The sequence below is a fragment of the Colius striatus genome, chromosome 6, assembly GCF_028858725.1.
Source record: "Colius striatus isolate bColStr4 chromosome 6, bColStr4.1.hap1, whole genome shotgun sequence".
NCBI classification, from domain to species: Eukaryota; Metazoa; Chordata; class Aves; order Coliiformes; family Coliidae; genus Colius; species Colius striatus.
In genome coordinates this window covers 17296367-17312308 of record NC_084764.1, presented here as the reverse complement: position 1 = coordinate 17312308, position 15942 = coordinate 17296367, and the positions used below count along the sequence as shown (strand labels likewise).

The following is a 15942-nucleotide window of genomic DNA, read 5'->3' as shown; positions in this document are numbered from 1 at the left end:
GTTACTGCTGAACAGTGGTTGCACAGTGCCAAGGCTTCTTCTGCTCCTCTTCCTGCCCTGCCAGCAAGGGCTGTGGGACACAAGGAGCTGGGAGGGAGCATGGCCAGGACAGTTGACCACAACCACTCACTGGCCTATTCCGTACCACAGAACATCACATCCTGTGTATAAACTGGGGGGTAATTGGTGAGAGAGGTTGATTAGGCATCAGCCACAGTGACTGGTGAGCAATTGCACTGGGCATCACTCATCTTCTCTTGGATTTGTTTCTCTCTCTTTTTGTTATATACCTTTTCACTGCAACCATTACACTTTACTATTATATTTTATTTTATTGCAGTTATTATACTGTTCTTATCTCAACTCATAAATTTTGTTTTCAGATTCTCCCCTCCATCTCAAGCGAGCGGGGGTGGATGAGGAATGAGTGAGAGGCTGTGTGGGGCTGAGTTGCTGTCTGGGCTTAAACCATGACAGACCTATGTACAGTCATTATCTTGTCTCTTAATGTCTTGAAATAACTACATCTTTCAAGAAGCAGGTAAACACCCAGTCCAGGACATCCTAATGAAAAAGTAGTGTGTTCTTGCATCCCCGACAGTCTTCAGGCCCTGGGGAGAACCTGTTTTGAATACATGGGGCTATTCTCATCTTGATGATGATGGCTGTCACAGATCTATTTCCTGGTGCTGAATTCTTCTTCTGTGAGAGTACATTTCACGTGCAGGTATCACTATATTACCTTACTTTGTAGATTTAGTCATAGATCCTTTTATTTGCCTGTGTGTATGTCCTATGCACTGTTAGAGGGAGATGAGTGCTTGTAATTATCTGTAACCTAACACTTTCTTACAAATAGGGAAATGTTTTATTCTGGGCTTGTATAGCACTAATCGCAGTTTCAGTGCTACTAAAATAAGCTAAAAGAATCCAAAGGCTTAAGTAAATGTAATAAAAAGCATACCCCAAAGGTTTAGGTGTAGTGTTTCCATAGCTGGCTGGAGCTGAAGCCATCTTAGTGAAAGCCCTGTGAAAGCAGGAATAGAAATCAAATGCTTATCTCATCTCTGTTGTACAGTGTTCCACTCTGGTCATCTGAAAGTGAAAATACGTATACTTCTCAAACTCTTTCAGGAAGTGACTGTTTATTATGTGTATTACCCTTGTTTAGGAATACAAGTTAAGGAGCTGACAGGAATCAAATTTTATACATAAAAGACAACGACTTTATTGATACCATGTAAAACTAGAATAACTGACAGGCAGCAGGGCCCTTCGTATGAAGCAAAAAATTTGAAGTCTGAACCAGCACAACTTTTCATGTAATCATTTAAGTTGTTTCTGTCTCAGATCACTAAGTACACTACCAGATGTCATGTTAAAAAGTGTCCTGGCATTACTGGAATTTAGCTTTGAAATAACACTTGCATATATTATCATAAGAATGGCAGCAAAAAATAATGCTAAGTGAATGTTTAAAGATAATTTACAATGTGAGAAGTAGCACATAATTCTTTGGCAACAACATTGAGTTCTGTAAAATCACCCAGTTATAGCATCATGGAGGACAACAAAGAAATTACTTACTTCCATTGTTTTATGTAGCTCAAAGGAGCAAGATTACAACCTGCATCCATCAACGCTTTTGTGTACTGCTCCAAATCAATCTGAAATTATGGAGAATTGTGAAAGGTTGAAACTATTCTTAACTCTCTTTATATGGAAGCACAAGATACCTTTATTAAAATATTAAATAAGTAAAGTTAAAGCATTAACCAAAGTGAAAAAGTAATTTAAGTCTTAATCCCATCTCCTATTAAGTATGAAAATGTAACTTAAAATGTGATTTGCTATGAGCTGCTCTCTTCAAACTTAGCAGTATTTGTGGAGCTAAATCCTGTGCACTTTCAGATATGAAGACTCTTTTATACCAGCGTCTTTTAAAAACCTGACAGAATACTGGTTTCTGTACAATGTCACAGCAGTAAATAATAAAAATGAAAAGCAGTTAATATACATTTTTAAGAATAATTTCTGTTTGTGTAACACATGTTTTTCTAACACATACTATTTCTACAATATAATAATCTTCCTTGAAACTAACTGTCATAAGTTCAAAAGAAATAATTAAAAATTGCTTACTGAACTATTTAGATATTGGCACGAGAAGTATTTCTGCTTTGTTCACCTGCTAATTAACTAACCCAATTTTTCTCAAATACACAATGACAGAGTGGAAAGAGTCAGATCAACATTCTGGTTTATATACTTCTATTGAGCAATTGAGCAGAACAATAGCAAGCATGCCAAGGTCTGTCTTGTAGTAACTCTGAACTAAATTTTCAAAATATAATCTTCGTTCTCACTAGTTATTCATATCCTTTGAAATGGTGCCTAAAGCCTTGTGAACAGACTCCTTGATAATTCTACAATGTTTATTAAATTTTTTACTATTTCCTTGGCTTTTCATATGTCAGAAAAAAGCAGAAATACTTATGTAATTCTGAAACGATACGTAAAAATCCTGTGTGGTAGACTTTGGTGATGGCAACTGTAAGGAACATACATACCTCTGAGGGTGCCTGAGCTGAGCTTATGTAATAGATCAGAAATAATCGCATCTTGTCTTCTGGAGTTCCCGCTGCAGTGGAAAAACCCAATAATTAAGAAACTACAATTTTAGCTATGCTGCTATGTTAATTGCTTTTCAGTAATAATATCTATGTGTATTCATAACTTCAGTTATGACAGTAATTGTTACCTATAACCATAGCCTTGTTCAGTGTATAAGACATACACATATAGAAGCTGGGTTAGATCAGCCTACTGTTTTTGAAAGTTTACTTATACCTCTCCTTTTGCTTGTAGCAAATATTATTCTTCAAATAAATATTAAATTACGTAGTTTCGTTATGTCTTATTTATTTGGAGATTGCAAACATTAGTAGAGATTAGATCCATTAAAGAGGAGACTAAAGAAAAAAACATAAAAGTAAAAGCCACAGCACATTTTTTAGCTCTACAATTCTTTTATGCAGCTCTACAGTTGACTGTACTGAATGCTTGAGAGCTGCAAAAGCACTTACATGAACTCCTGGTCAGGAATAAAATCCTCAACTTCCAACTTGCCTTCAGGAAGGATTTCACCTCCTCAATCACCTTATATATCACCACTCGGGTAAACTCACTACTACAAATTCTTGGGTAGCTTTATCAATGGTGCCTAAAATCAACCTCTGCCAGGTCAAATGATGACGTGGCCACCCTACCGAAGATTTTGAACATAATTTACTTCTTTCTATTAGAGAATCGCTACTACTGAAGACCTTAGTCTCAAATGAAGACTTCAGAAGTACATCTTCTCAAAACAAATATTTCAAATTCACAATCCAATACTTCCCATCCCCCCCGCCCACTACGGAAAGTGGATCACGTCAGCAGGGGATCATCTCGTCTACTTTGTGATTTCTGTTTGTATGTGAGCGTATATTTAGTTTGGTAGAAGTTAAGAGTAGTGCTGTCATAATGAACATTTATGACTTGGTACAATTTTTTTTTTGGTAAATAACTTTTATCAACCTTTACCAGTATGCCAAAAGATCAAGAACTGAAAAAAATTTGTATTATCCAACCTAAAAGCCAGCTTTCAAAGCAGACACTAACTTGGGAGTTCACTTGGGTAAGAAAAGCATTTAAACATTCTAAGTATACAGTGTAACTGAGTTTGGTTTCTATAACCGTCAGAAACTTGGTTTCCAGCTTGCCAGTTTATAGGTTGTTTCTGTATTTTGCAGATTACCAAGTTTCAGTTTCAACTGGAGTATGCTGGCACTCCATGGCATTTCCCTTGCTGGGCCTGTTTACCACCTCTACGAAACCCCTAGAAGGTCTGTGCTCAGAGGAGTTTATGTGGTCTCCCTTACATGTGCATGTAAGTGATATTTTGTCTTACTAAAAGACAATATTATTTTTAATTCTCAGAGTATTGTATTTTATTAAATATTAGGAAAAACATTTTGTTTGGCAGAAGTACTCTACTCTTGACATACTACTGACGTAAACCATAGCTGTGAGAAACAGCTATAGGACTCAGGTCAGTTTTCTGTAAAATGTTCACTCTTTTTTCCTAGGCTATGATCTGTGACAGTATAGAGATGGGGAGTCCTAAATATTCAGAGGAAGACCTAATTTGGTAAACCTACAACAGGGCAGTTTTATTTTCCACTCAAAATCCAGCAGGCAGCCTTCAGAGATACTAACTACAAGAACAAAGTGAAACCATTAACTCCAGTTTTATCACTACTCCAAGACATATTAATATTCACCAAACTGGGAGAGAGCTAATAGCCTTGAGCAGTAGATGAGTAGAACATAGAAAGAAATGGGAGGCTGAAGCCTGAAGTTGTTAAGTGGTCAAATTGAAGTGTAATTTGTGAAGAGCTCTGCAGATGTAATTGTTCAAAAACAAGTATCCCCACAGACAGTGCAAACAAGTAGCTCACCACTGAATGCACTAAAAGACTCAATGCGTGATTCCTTCAAAATATCTTCTGCTGGTATTTCACAGTGAATCACCCCATAGAAAGCTAGCAAGTTTTCACAAGATGGCATGCTCAGCAATAATTGCCATGATTTAACTTCTATAGATTTATCTTAAACATTTGGATTCAGGTAAAAAGCAACTGACTCAGTAGGAAATCCTATAAAGTCTGAGAATTTCTGGTTTTATATCCAAGTTCATGCAAACATAAAAGCTGAAATCAAGAGTAGAAGAGCAGTTAATTCTGAGCAAGAAAAAGGGAAAAGTTTGTATCAATGCTTAAAAGTATACCTATTCTTATTAGCTTCATATTAACAATGAATGCCTCTTCTGAATTACAGACTTACTTCTACCGTGTACTATTTCTTCTACTGATTTTTTACTCTATAGCAAAAACAATAAAAGATTTAAGAAGTCAGCATAATTTATGTATACTCTATAAATATGAATCGTTACACAAACTCCAAGCACACCTTATATGTCCAGTATGCAGCTACAAGACTACACACACAAGCATGCAGTGACAAAACATTTTCTTAAAGAGTGTCCTGGGACAAGAGCAGGAACCCTGGGTCTCTAAATGCTTGAGGTCTGCCAATACGCTTGCCAATATACAGACAGGCCAGTGCTCATAACTTCAGTTTTACAGTCTTGCTCTGCAGGTTATTTTGTTCCAGACAATTGGTATCAGATCATATTGAAATCTGTCAGTGGGTTACGACATACCTCAGGTTGGGAGTGATGGAAGTGAGAATTGATGCTAGGATACTATGAAAATCTAAGAACACATCCTGGTCCCAGCCTTTTACAGAAAGATCCCTACTGACTTCTGCTAATGGAGAATGTATCACTCAGTGTGCAAAGCTTCATTATGTGTGAAGCATCTATGAAACAGGAGCTGGGATGCATTGCTCTTAGTGAAAACAGACATGTCACAGTTGGGTCGACACATGCAGAACCTCAGGTGAGTCTCAGTGAAATGGCCAACTTACATCTTGCTTCCCTTTCTCTCCATCTTCTCCCATCCATTTTCCTCCTCACACAAGCAAGAGCTACCTATGTTAGAGCCCCTTGATCCAACCACCTTCTATGAAATGCCCTTTTCCATTCTGTTTGTGAGGTATGTGTTATAAAATGTGCAGTAGGATTTTAAAGAATCAGTATTCAGACCACGCAATTCCATGCTACCCTAATAAATACTGGAGAAGCATGGAAGTTAAAACATTTTGACCTTCAGAAACAAAGAGCCAGGAAATTATTTTAACGGAGATGCAAAAGTTGCCAATATTTTGCATATTACTCAACTGAAATACTACACTCTCTAGACTGCTACTAAAAACCAATAAAAAGTTGTTTTCTTTACAAATCTTGCTGAGGTTGCATATAAGCTCTTTTCTAACTCTGAAGTCCAAGCAGGTACAGCTTGATTGTCTATCTTAACACATTTTATACCAAGTTCAGATTTAAAGTACTCACCATCTGGGTCAGAAATCATGTCCAGAAGAGATTTATCCAGAGTGGATTTGCTCATTATTTTTTCCTCATATTCAAAATACACATCCAGCTTTCGACTCTATTTAAGAGTAAGTGTTAGGGTTAAATCTTACCACTGAAAGAATAATTATTTCCTCTTTAAAATCAAGATCCTTTAAAAAAATATTTTTAAATAAAATTTCTCAGTAAAAATAATTAACACTTGCATTATAATATGCTTTTATTAACTCAGAACATTGATGCTTATGTAACTCTCATTTTAAAAATTAAAATGCAATTTCAGCAAGGCATGTCTGACATGCAGACGGCAAGATGAAAGAGGAGCTTTGTTTTCAACTATGGTTTTGTCATAGCTAAAAACTACATGTACATTCCTATTACAGCATAACACCACATATATAGTGTTTTGCTGTAATAGGAATGCTCAACCTCAAGTCTCTCAGTCAACAAGGCAACTACTCAAGTGTCAAATTCCTAAATACCTTAAGGCACCATCCCAGATACTAACTTGGGCTGATACTGAAATTGCCTCAGACCAAAGGCCTGCAGTAATTCATTCACATTGAAGACGGTGGATATAAGAAGTATATCACCTAGCTAACACAGGAAGACAAGATCTACAAGTGTCATACGGAAAGATAAGTTCTGAAATTCCTTTTTTAGGGAAGATGGCAGAGGGGCTACACAATTTAATAAGGCAAAAGCTTTATGGAAGGCACCACACTGTGATGTATCTAATGACTGGATTACCATACTTCTGCACAAACAGCCAAGCTTTGCATCCTCAACCACCATACCACGAACTTACAAACTTAAGATCTAAAAAAATGCTCAAACATTAATATGTAGCATGACAACAAATGTTACAACTACTCAGTTCATAAAACCTTAGTATTTGGTAACTAACTAAATCCTGGTGTTTGCACACACCCAGCTACGTATTGGCTCCAAGAGGAGACTGGCAGAGTACATATCCCTCTTGTGGTCTTCAAAGTGTTTCAGCTCCACATCATACCCATTGGGAGACTGAAATGATATCGCCAGAGTCAAGCAAATGTCACTGGCACTTTTCTGGGGTGAAGAGATTCAGGAAATTTTGCCTGATAATGCTGAGACATGCAAAACTGCTATTCAGTGGTTGTTGTCGTAACAAGAATATAAAAACTGTACAAGTCTGTTTTTCACATGTTTTTGAATGCTACTAAAGCTATTCTTGAGATCATAACTAAGAAAATGGAATTTAAAAAAAACCCCCGCAGTTATTTCCCTGCCAATCCAAAAAAGGAAAAAAAAAAAAGAAGATACTTCTCTAGGCTAGGAATATTAGGATATTTCACCTTCCAAGTATTCTAAGTTCATCAAAAAAAAGGTTGGAGAGTACAAGCTACAAGGTAAGTCACAAGATATTTTCATATTGAAAGCCTTTGGCAATCAGCTTATGATGCAGGTAGCTATGTAAGACTTCTATTTCTCATTCACCATCTACTGACCTCATAGAGAAGAGCAGTTACTTGCTGTACAGCTAGAGCTTCTTTCAAGCTATAATTAACTTGAGCTCACATTAGGAGAGTAGTCACAGACAAAATTTGGTAGTCAGACTACTATAAAACCTTGGATTAATCCTGTATTTAACCAAAGTTTAAGTCATTATCAGTGTTTACATTAGACTAGTTTAAATAGAACTACCAGCCTTTTCCCAAGTCCTTACTTGAGATGCAACTTGGTATTTGGCTAATCAGATATGTTCTGTGACCTCAATTCTATAGCACTTTGGAGGCTACCTGTGTTAACCCTCTCTAGAGATAAACAATTACAAAGAAATCACAACATTTTTTCTAGCCTTTCCACTACATTCACTTGCTTTGTATGTTTTAACTATATTTCTATCTCCTTACATGCCACTAAATTAAATGGTTTTCTTTTTTTTTTCCAGATAAAAGGCATCCAATAAACAAAGGACTGTCTTGAAAAGAAGAAACTTAATAAGATAAATATATTACTGTTGAATTTGGCAATGCCCATATTATCTTAGCTGGTGATCTGTTTAAGACAAACTTATTCAGGTGGCATGTACAATTTTTTTTAAAAAAAACACTAATTTACTGTATTTGTTTACAGATCAACTTTTAAATTAAATTATGTAATTCAATGATGAGATACTTTAATTTGTAAGAACAGATTTACAGTTGTTAACTTACTTGGAGCACAGACTAGGTAAAATTCTTCTCAACCATGTGCACCTTTATAGAATGATAGAATGGTAGGGGTTGGAAGGGACCTTTAGAGATTATCTAGTCTAACCCCCCTGCAGAAGCAGAGTCATCTAGATCAGGTCGCATAGGAACATGTCTAGGTGGGTCTTGAAGACTTCCAAGGAAGGAGACTCCACAACCCCTCTGGGCAGCCTGTGCCAGTGTTCTGTCACCCTCATAGTAAAATAGTTTTTTCTTATATTTAAATGGAAGTTTTTGTGTTCCAGCTTCAGTCCATTACCCTTTGTCCCGTTGATAGATACACCAGAAAAAAAGGATGCCCCAAACTCCTGACATCTACCATTTGTATATATGAATGACATCCCCTCCTCAGTCTTCTCTTTTCTAGATTAAACAGCCCCAGTTCCCGCAGCCTTTCCTTGTATGAAAGATGTTCCGGTCCCCTGATCATCTTGGTGGCCCTGCACTGGACTCTCTCCAGAAGTTCCCTGTCCCTCTTGAGCTGGGGAGCCCAGAACTGGACACAGTACTCCAGATGAGGCCTCACTAGGGCAGAGTAGAGGGAGAGAAGAACCTCCCTTGACCTGCTGGCCACTCTCTTCTTGATGCATCCCAGGCTGCCATTGGCCTTCTTGGCCACAAGGGCACATTTGCTGGCTCATGGTTAGTTTATTATCAATCAGGACTACCAGGTCTCTCTCTGCAGAGCTGCTCTCCAGCAGGTCAATCCCCAGACTGTACTGGTGCATAGTTCCTTCCCAGACGCAGGACTTGGCACTTGTCCCTGTTGAACCTCATGGTTCCTCTCTGCCCAACTCTCAAGCCGGTCTTCTGGGGAATCAGCCAGTCCTCCCAGTTTGGTGTCATCAGCCAACTTGCTGAGGGTACACTCTGTCCCCTCAGCCAGGTCATTGATGAAGATGTTGAACAAGACTGGCCCCAGAACCGATCCCTGTGGAACTCCACTGGCCACAGGCCTCCAACTCAATTCTGTGCCATTGATCACCACCCTCTGGGCTCTGACATTCAGTCACCTCTCGATATACCTCACTGTCCACTCAGCCAAGCCATGCTGCCTGAGCTTTCTGATGAGGATGTTATGGGAGACAGCGTCAAAAGCCTTGCTGAAGTCAAGGTAGATGACATCTGCTGCTCTCCTCTCATCTAGCCAGCCAGTTATGCACTCATATAAGGCTATCAGGTTGGTCAGACAGAATTCCCCCCTAGTGAATCCATGTTGACTCCCTCTGATAACCACCTTTTCCTTCATATGTTTAGTGACAGCATTCAGAATGTGTTGTTCCATCACCTTTCCAGGGATGGAGGTGAGGCTGACTGGCCTGTAGTTTCCTGGCTTGTCCTTCCTGCAATTTGTGAAGGCTGGAGTGACATTAGCCTTTCTCCAGTCCTCAGGCAATTCGCCTGTCCTCCATGATTGTTCAAAAATGATGGAGAGAGGCTTAGAAACCACATCAGCCAGCTCCCTCAGCACTCTAGGATGCATCCCATCAGGACCCATTGACTTATGAGCCTTAAGCTTGGCCAACAAGTCTAACCTCTTCCTCTTCAACCCAGGGCAAATCCTCTGCTGTCTAGGCCATTCTACTATCCTTGCTGGACTGGGTTTCACAAGGGCTGCCTTGGCTGTAAAGACTGAAGCAAAGAAGGCATTCAGTAGTTTGGCCTTCTCTGCATCCTTGGTCACCAGGGCACCCTCAGTTTAGCAGCGGGCCCACATTCCCCCTCATCATCCTTCTGCTGCTGATGTACTTGAAAAATGCCTTATTAATGTCCTTAACATCCCTGGCCAAGTTTAATTCTAGATGGACTCTAGCCTTCCTAGCTGCACCTCCGCATGCTCTGGCAATGTTCCTACCTCCTTTTCCTCCTTTCTTGCGTGTTGGGACACACTGATCCTGGGCTTGGTGGAAGTGGTGCTTCAAGACTGACCAGCTCTCTTGGGCACTTCTACATTCTAGAATCTTATCCCATGAGATCCGTCCAAGCAGGTCCTTGAAGAGGCTGTCTGTTTGACTAAGACTGCGAACAAAACAAACTGCAGCAAACAAAACTCACTGTTTGCATGTATTTGCTATACTTTGAGCCTAAACTAAACATTAATGGTACTTGTACGCACACTCTCTTCAAAAATTTTGGACTACTACTTCTGAAGTGTGAACTTAGCATTCTTTGAGAAAAAAAGACTCAACAAACTGAAAATCCTAAAACTTCAGGGCCTTTATTTCTATAGACAACAAGGACATCATAGGTAAGCAGACATATAAAATTGCCAGGACTCTCTTTTTGATGTGACAAAAGCACAAACTAAATAGATGGATCAATATGGTGTGTCTATTCAGCTGCTTCTTCACTAGGTAACTAAGGCTGCCAGTAAAAATGCTAATTAGGCAGTATTTTTCTTATACTGGTTTGACAGGAATTAGATGGACACCTAGTCAAATTTCATACAGATTACTGAACAACCTTAAACACTACTAGTTATCTTTTGATAGCTTTCCCACATATACCACATCAATGAAACATGTACTTCCCAAAGAGTAAACTTATCTAAGATGTGTTGATAAGAAGCAGATGTCACATTTAAGCAAGTACAATTTTGCTCACTCAATGGCAAACTCAAAGACATGTCAAGAAGAAAAGATAGGGAATAGAAGCTAAACAATCCTGTAGATTCAATAACAAGAGACAGCAAAGAATAGGTTCTTACAGGTGTCAAACTCGCAAGCAAGGTGAAGAAAAATAATAAAACACAATAAAATCAAGATTTACAGTTCTGCCTCCTGCTCTTGATTTCCTACTATGAAACACCAATCTCATTCAGGAGACCTTTCTGGCTGCCACCTCAGGGACAGGATCTGTATTTGCAGTCAAAATGTTACACTTCAGCTTCCCTTTTTTTTTTTCTTAAATATATTTGTGAAAACTTTAAACTGATATGAATGTATTTTAGGAAAAATTACTGAAGTGCATGGGAATCTCTACCTGAGTACTGCAAAACAAACAGAAAATTCCCTCTTTTTCACGTAAAGGAGTAGAAGCAGGATCCACTGAAATCTTTTAGAGGGTCATTTTTGTAAGCACTTTTTGAAGACTCTCCTATTGTCTTTACAGTACAGAAGTTCTTCCTGAGAGAGAGAGAAAAGAATCAGGAAAAGGGAGAAAAAAATTCTATGAAATTACTGGGAGGAATTTCTCAAAGATACTGACAGAAAACAACCAGAAATAACAGGCCTCAGAATGAGGACGGTTAGTCAGGTAATTACAATGTGCTCCTAATCAAGAGGAAGAGAAACTCTGGCAGAGGCTGAAAGTGGCAGCTACAGCTAGTTCTAGTCTAGTGAAGTGAACAGAATGATGCCAGAAAGGTCACTGTAACTGAAATCAGAAAAGGTTGTTGTTTACTGGAAAGTTACTCAATTATCAGTTCTGAACTACAGAAAAGCAGCCTGGACCACTGTGGTATGTATTTCATGAACACATACTGTACCTGTTCACATGTTAAGACAAAAATGGAAGCGCATATAAAACAGTAGCTACCAAATCCTTTACAAAATGTGAATTAGGTAATTTGAAAGGCTATTGACAGTCCCCATAATAGAGTCAAAGTATCAGACCTTGAGGTCAAGCAAAATTAGAGATACATGGTAAGAAAATTATGAAAGAATGAAACAAAAAACTCTAAACCATATAAGTGTAAGTAATTCAAGAGAGAGAATTATTCACACAAAAATCTGACACTTAAATTCATATGTATAGAATTCTGTCTACCACTCTCCAATTAATCATTTTAGAAAAATGGACATATAGTCCTTTTTATATACCACAATTTAGCATAGTTCAGTAATTCCAGATTTCATATCAGAATGACATGCAAAGATAAGTGAAGATAAGCATTACTTGAAACTCTAGAGCAGCTAGAAAGATATTATTCATAATTCTAGTCCTAAATCTGTTATCTGTTGGGTACAGTCCTTCAGTTAACAGCTTCTTCAGAGAAAAAACAATCAGTGCAAAACAAGGATTCATTTGTTCTAAGCACTGACAATAAATTCTCGATGGCTCACTTCACAAAAAAAGTGAAGCATTCTTTCCATTATTTCGCTTAAATACTTCGATATGCCAAAAACCTGTCAGGACCCCTGAGTACGTGATTAATTTCTGGTTTCCTCTTACTGTGTCTTAGAAAATCATCACGAGAATGTGGAAAGCAGCTGTAAACTGAACACTAAAATACAACCACAAAAAAAGTTACATTTACTTAGTATATTCAAAGCAGGTCTTGTAGTATTCTTTGCATGGCTTCTCATATATGCAGAGAAGAATAATGCTCGAATACTTAATGTAGCAAAAACCCATAATGGATAGTGCAAAGAGTGTATTTTAAAGTATGAATACACTTCCAGATTATTTTAAAACTGAAAATATAGTACCCTGAAGAAGAAAATGGTGACTTACTAGCTTTTCATGACTGGACAACTTGCCAAAAAGATTCTCTCTTCTCCTAAGCTGGTTTTATTCTTCATCTGTATATAAAACTTATTAACAATAGTCTCAAGGTACCATCAGCACTTCTTTAAAAAGTACTGGATGAGACATTGCCCTTTTTGAGAGTATTTTCGAGGAATCCATTAGGTAACATATTATCCTGCATGTTAAAATTCCACAGCTCGAGGCAAAAATTTACTTTTTGGAAACACTGGAGAGTGAAAAGAGGAGAGAAAATGGACAGGACAGAGTCTGTGGAAAAAATGTTACATTCACTCAGTGAAATGGCTTTAGTGTAGGTAGACTCCAATAGAAAAAACATGGGCATCTGCATTAGCTTAAAACACTTTCTTAAATATCTGGAGATGAAGGAAGGGAAATTAAACTACAAGATGATAGAGATGCACATATAATCAACGTACTGAAGAAACAGCATGCTCATTTGTCTCACTATCTTTTTTGACAGCTGTACAATAAGAAGATAAGGAACCTGAGCACTTTGTGATAGCAGAATTAAGTCATTTCTGGAGAAAGGGATCACCACTCCCTGGGAACTCTCTAATGGCAGGCTCCCTGTCAGAGGAGAGAGTCTACGGGCTAGTAGAATGCTATAGCAGAGGTACTCTCAGGTAAATCTTTCCACCTCTGGGTAACAGAAAAGTATCTCACTAATGGAGAAAAAACAAGTGCATCTGACTTGAGCCTATTGCCAAGAGGACATTGGTGACCTAAACTACATTATTGCCATTCCACATCCTGCTCTGAAACCTGGCTTCCACTCAACAAATAATAAGTAAAATGCCACTGGTGTAGGCCTGCCACTACTTTCTCAGTATCTGTCTTAGAAAAGTGAATTTACAGACAGAGTTTAAAATAAAATAACATTGTGAGCTTCTACTTTTTTCCCCGTGGTGTTTATGTACTACTTCTCAATTGCCAGATGACATGTCTAGTACTGCAAAAGTACATAAACTAGCCCCTAGAGTAATCAGCCAAACATAAAGACACAAATCTCCCCTTCTGTTTTACAACTATTGAAAATTATTCTTTAACCTTCAGAATGAATCCTTTGTTCACTTATAGTACTTAGTTTTAAAAAATTCAGTAGCAGCCGTAACTGAGGATAGAAATTTATGCACGTTACAAATGTTAAAGTTCGCTCCAAAACCCATCACTTTCAGTGAGTGATAAACAGCAAGGGGTAAAACTCTATAACTCTTGATTTTCAGTGACACTTGGTGCTTGAATCACTTCCAAAACCAAAATTTCAGTGTTTCTGAAAGCCTCATCTAAAATTTGTTTTCATACTGTGAAAACAGATCTATCTTCCAAGTGATCCTAGTAGTAACCATGGACTCTACTTGCTACTGAAACTGTCTGCAAGTTCTCTGATAAAAGAGCAGAAGACTTAAACAGAAAAGAGGACAAGAATCCTTCTGCTTAAATTATGGACACGACATCTAACTCAGACCCTGCTGGAAAGACCAGGTTAGTAACTTGTATCATCATTGCCACACCTCTGGGTATCATTTTCATGAGTCAACATTGAACAGTACCCTTCTGGTAAACACACAGAAAACCGAAAACTTCTTAGACTGAAGTCATAATGTGCCATGACGCACATCTGAAGTAAATGAATCATTTCTATCACAAACTTATTTTAGAAAGACTTCAACCCACAATAAAGCTTGTGGCCATCATAAAAACAGAAAAACAGCATACTAATAAATTCTGATGTGAAAAAAAATTGCTATGTTTACTTTGCTTTCCATGCAGAGGCATTCAAGATTCATTCCTTCTCATCCTTCAAAACTAACCAATGTTATACAGTGATTTCTGTAAAAAGTAGCACAATCGGCAAGGCTCACTGTCTTATCTTACTTCACCTGCTAAAATTTACTTCTCCAGGTGAAGACCACTATTGATAGAAAACTGAAGCTGGAGAGCAATCATACCTTTATATGTTCCAAAACGGCTGTTGCAACATTTGTATGAAGATCAATGAGCCTCTTCTTTTCTAGAAGTTCTGGAAGAGAGCTGAAGAGATTAAATACAAACTAACCTGCTGAGTTACAGTTGGTTGAATTGTCTACTGCCTACAGTTGGTGCCAAAAAATTTATGGAATCATAAAGCAGTTTGGGTTGGAAGTGACCTTTAAAGATGATTAAAATCTGAAATTATAGAACACGGTAGGATGGGAACTAAAAAATGATGAAGTACAGACCAAGTAATTCATATAACAGAAGTATGCTGTCCACATGTAATGTGTCAAAACAGGTTTTTACCTTGACTAGAAAAAAAAATACACATGATATAATTTAATATTCCTTTTGCAAGCTTGTGATCAACAGCAGATATATACTCTGCTTACCAAAACAAATTACGTACCAGAATTAGGGCTTATATAATCAACATTTAGTTCATGTCTGATGCATATAAAAGTGTCAGGATCTGCCAAATGATGGTATCTGGCATAATTTGATAATATCAAATAATGTCAAATATTTATGAAATAATATTAAGTAACAATAAAGATATGTCAAATAAACACAGAAGGTCTGGATATCCTGGAATTTTTCACAAGTGCTTCTGCATAGAACACAATTCTCCGTGTAGGACTCATGACTGAAACCTTTTGTGTGAAATGGGAAACTGAATGTTGAAGTTTACTTTGTTGAAAAATTGAAAATTTAGATGTTGCAATCTATATGATTTTCACTGTTGGACCCTGGGCATCACAGGTATAAAAGACTGCTCAGAGCTTATACACTTTCATAGCCAACAGCACTCCAGACAGTCGATGTCCTACTCAGTTTAACAACCAGCAGATCAGAAGCCACTTATGACATTGTGTGAAGTTAAGTAACCATACTTTCCTCATTTAAGCAATTATAAAATCAATGTTACCTATGATAATTGGCCATTAATGGCCTTGTAACTGGAAGGTGATCAGTACTGCCTTTGTAAAGGACTGCATTTAAAAAAAAGGAAAAAAAAAAGACAGGAGGTCCTCTATGTTAGAACTTCTGTTTTTTAATTACTAATAGTTATTACAAACTTTTCTAGAAATTGTAAAGCCTAAGACAACTCTGAAGCAGATCTTCTTACTGCTAGTAGATGACAGATAACAAAACTGCAATGCCTAGTTTAATTCTTCCAGCAGAAACACGCCTACATGGAAGACAGTA

General features: G+C 37.7%; 1 protein-coding gene across 4 annotated transcripts in view; it reads right to left on the bottom strand.

The window, feature by feature from the left end:
* The window catches only part of SCFD1 (sec1 family domain containing 1), a 50488-nt gene that overhangs the window by 15158 nt on the left and 19388 nt on the right, over nucleotides 1-15942 (bottom strand). For all 4 annotated transcript variants that reach the window (XM_061998940.1, XM_061998944.1, XM_061998943.1 and 1 more), the window contains 5 exons: nucleotides 14709-14790; nucleotides 6017-6113; nucleotides 2571-2641; nucleotides 1588-1667; nucleotides 965-1027 (listed from right to left, as the gene is read on the bottom strand). In XM_061998940.1, coding sequence (XP_061854924.1) covers nucleotides 965-1027; nucleotides 1588-1667; nucleotides 2571-2641; nucleotides 6017-6113; nucleotides 14709-14790 — 393 coding nt within the window. The remainder of the gene's footprint in view (nucleotides 1-964; nucleotides 1028-1587; nucleotides 1668-2570; nucleotides 2642-6016; nucleotides 6114-14708; nucleotides 14791-15942) is intronic.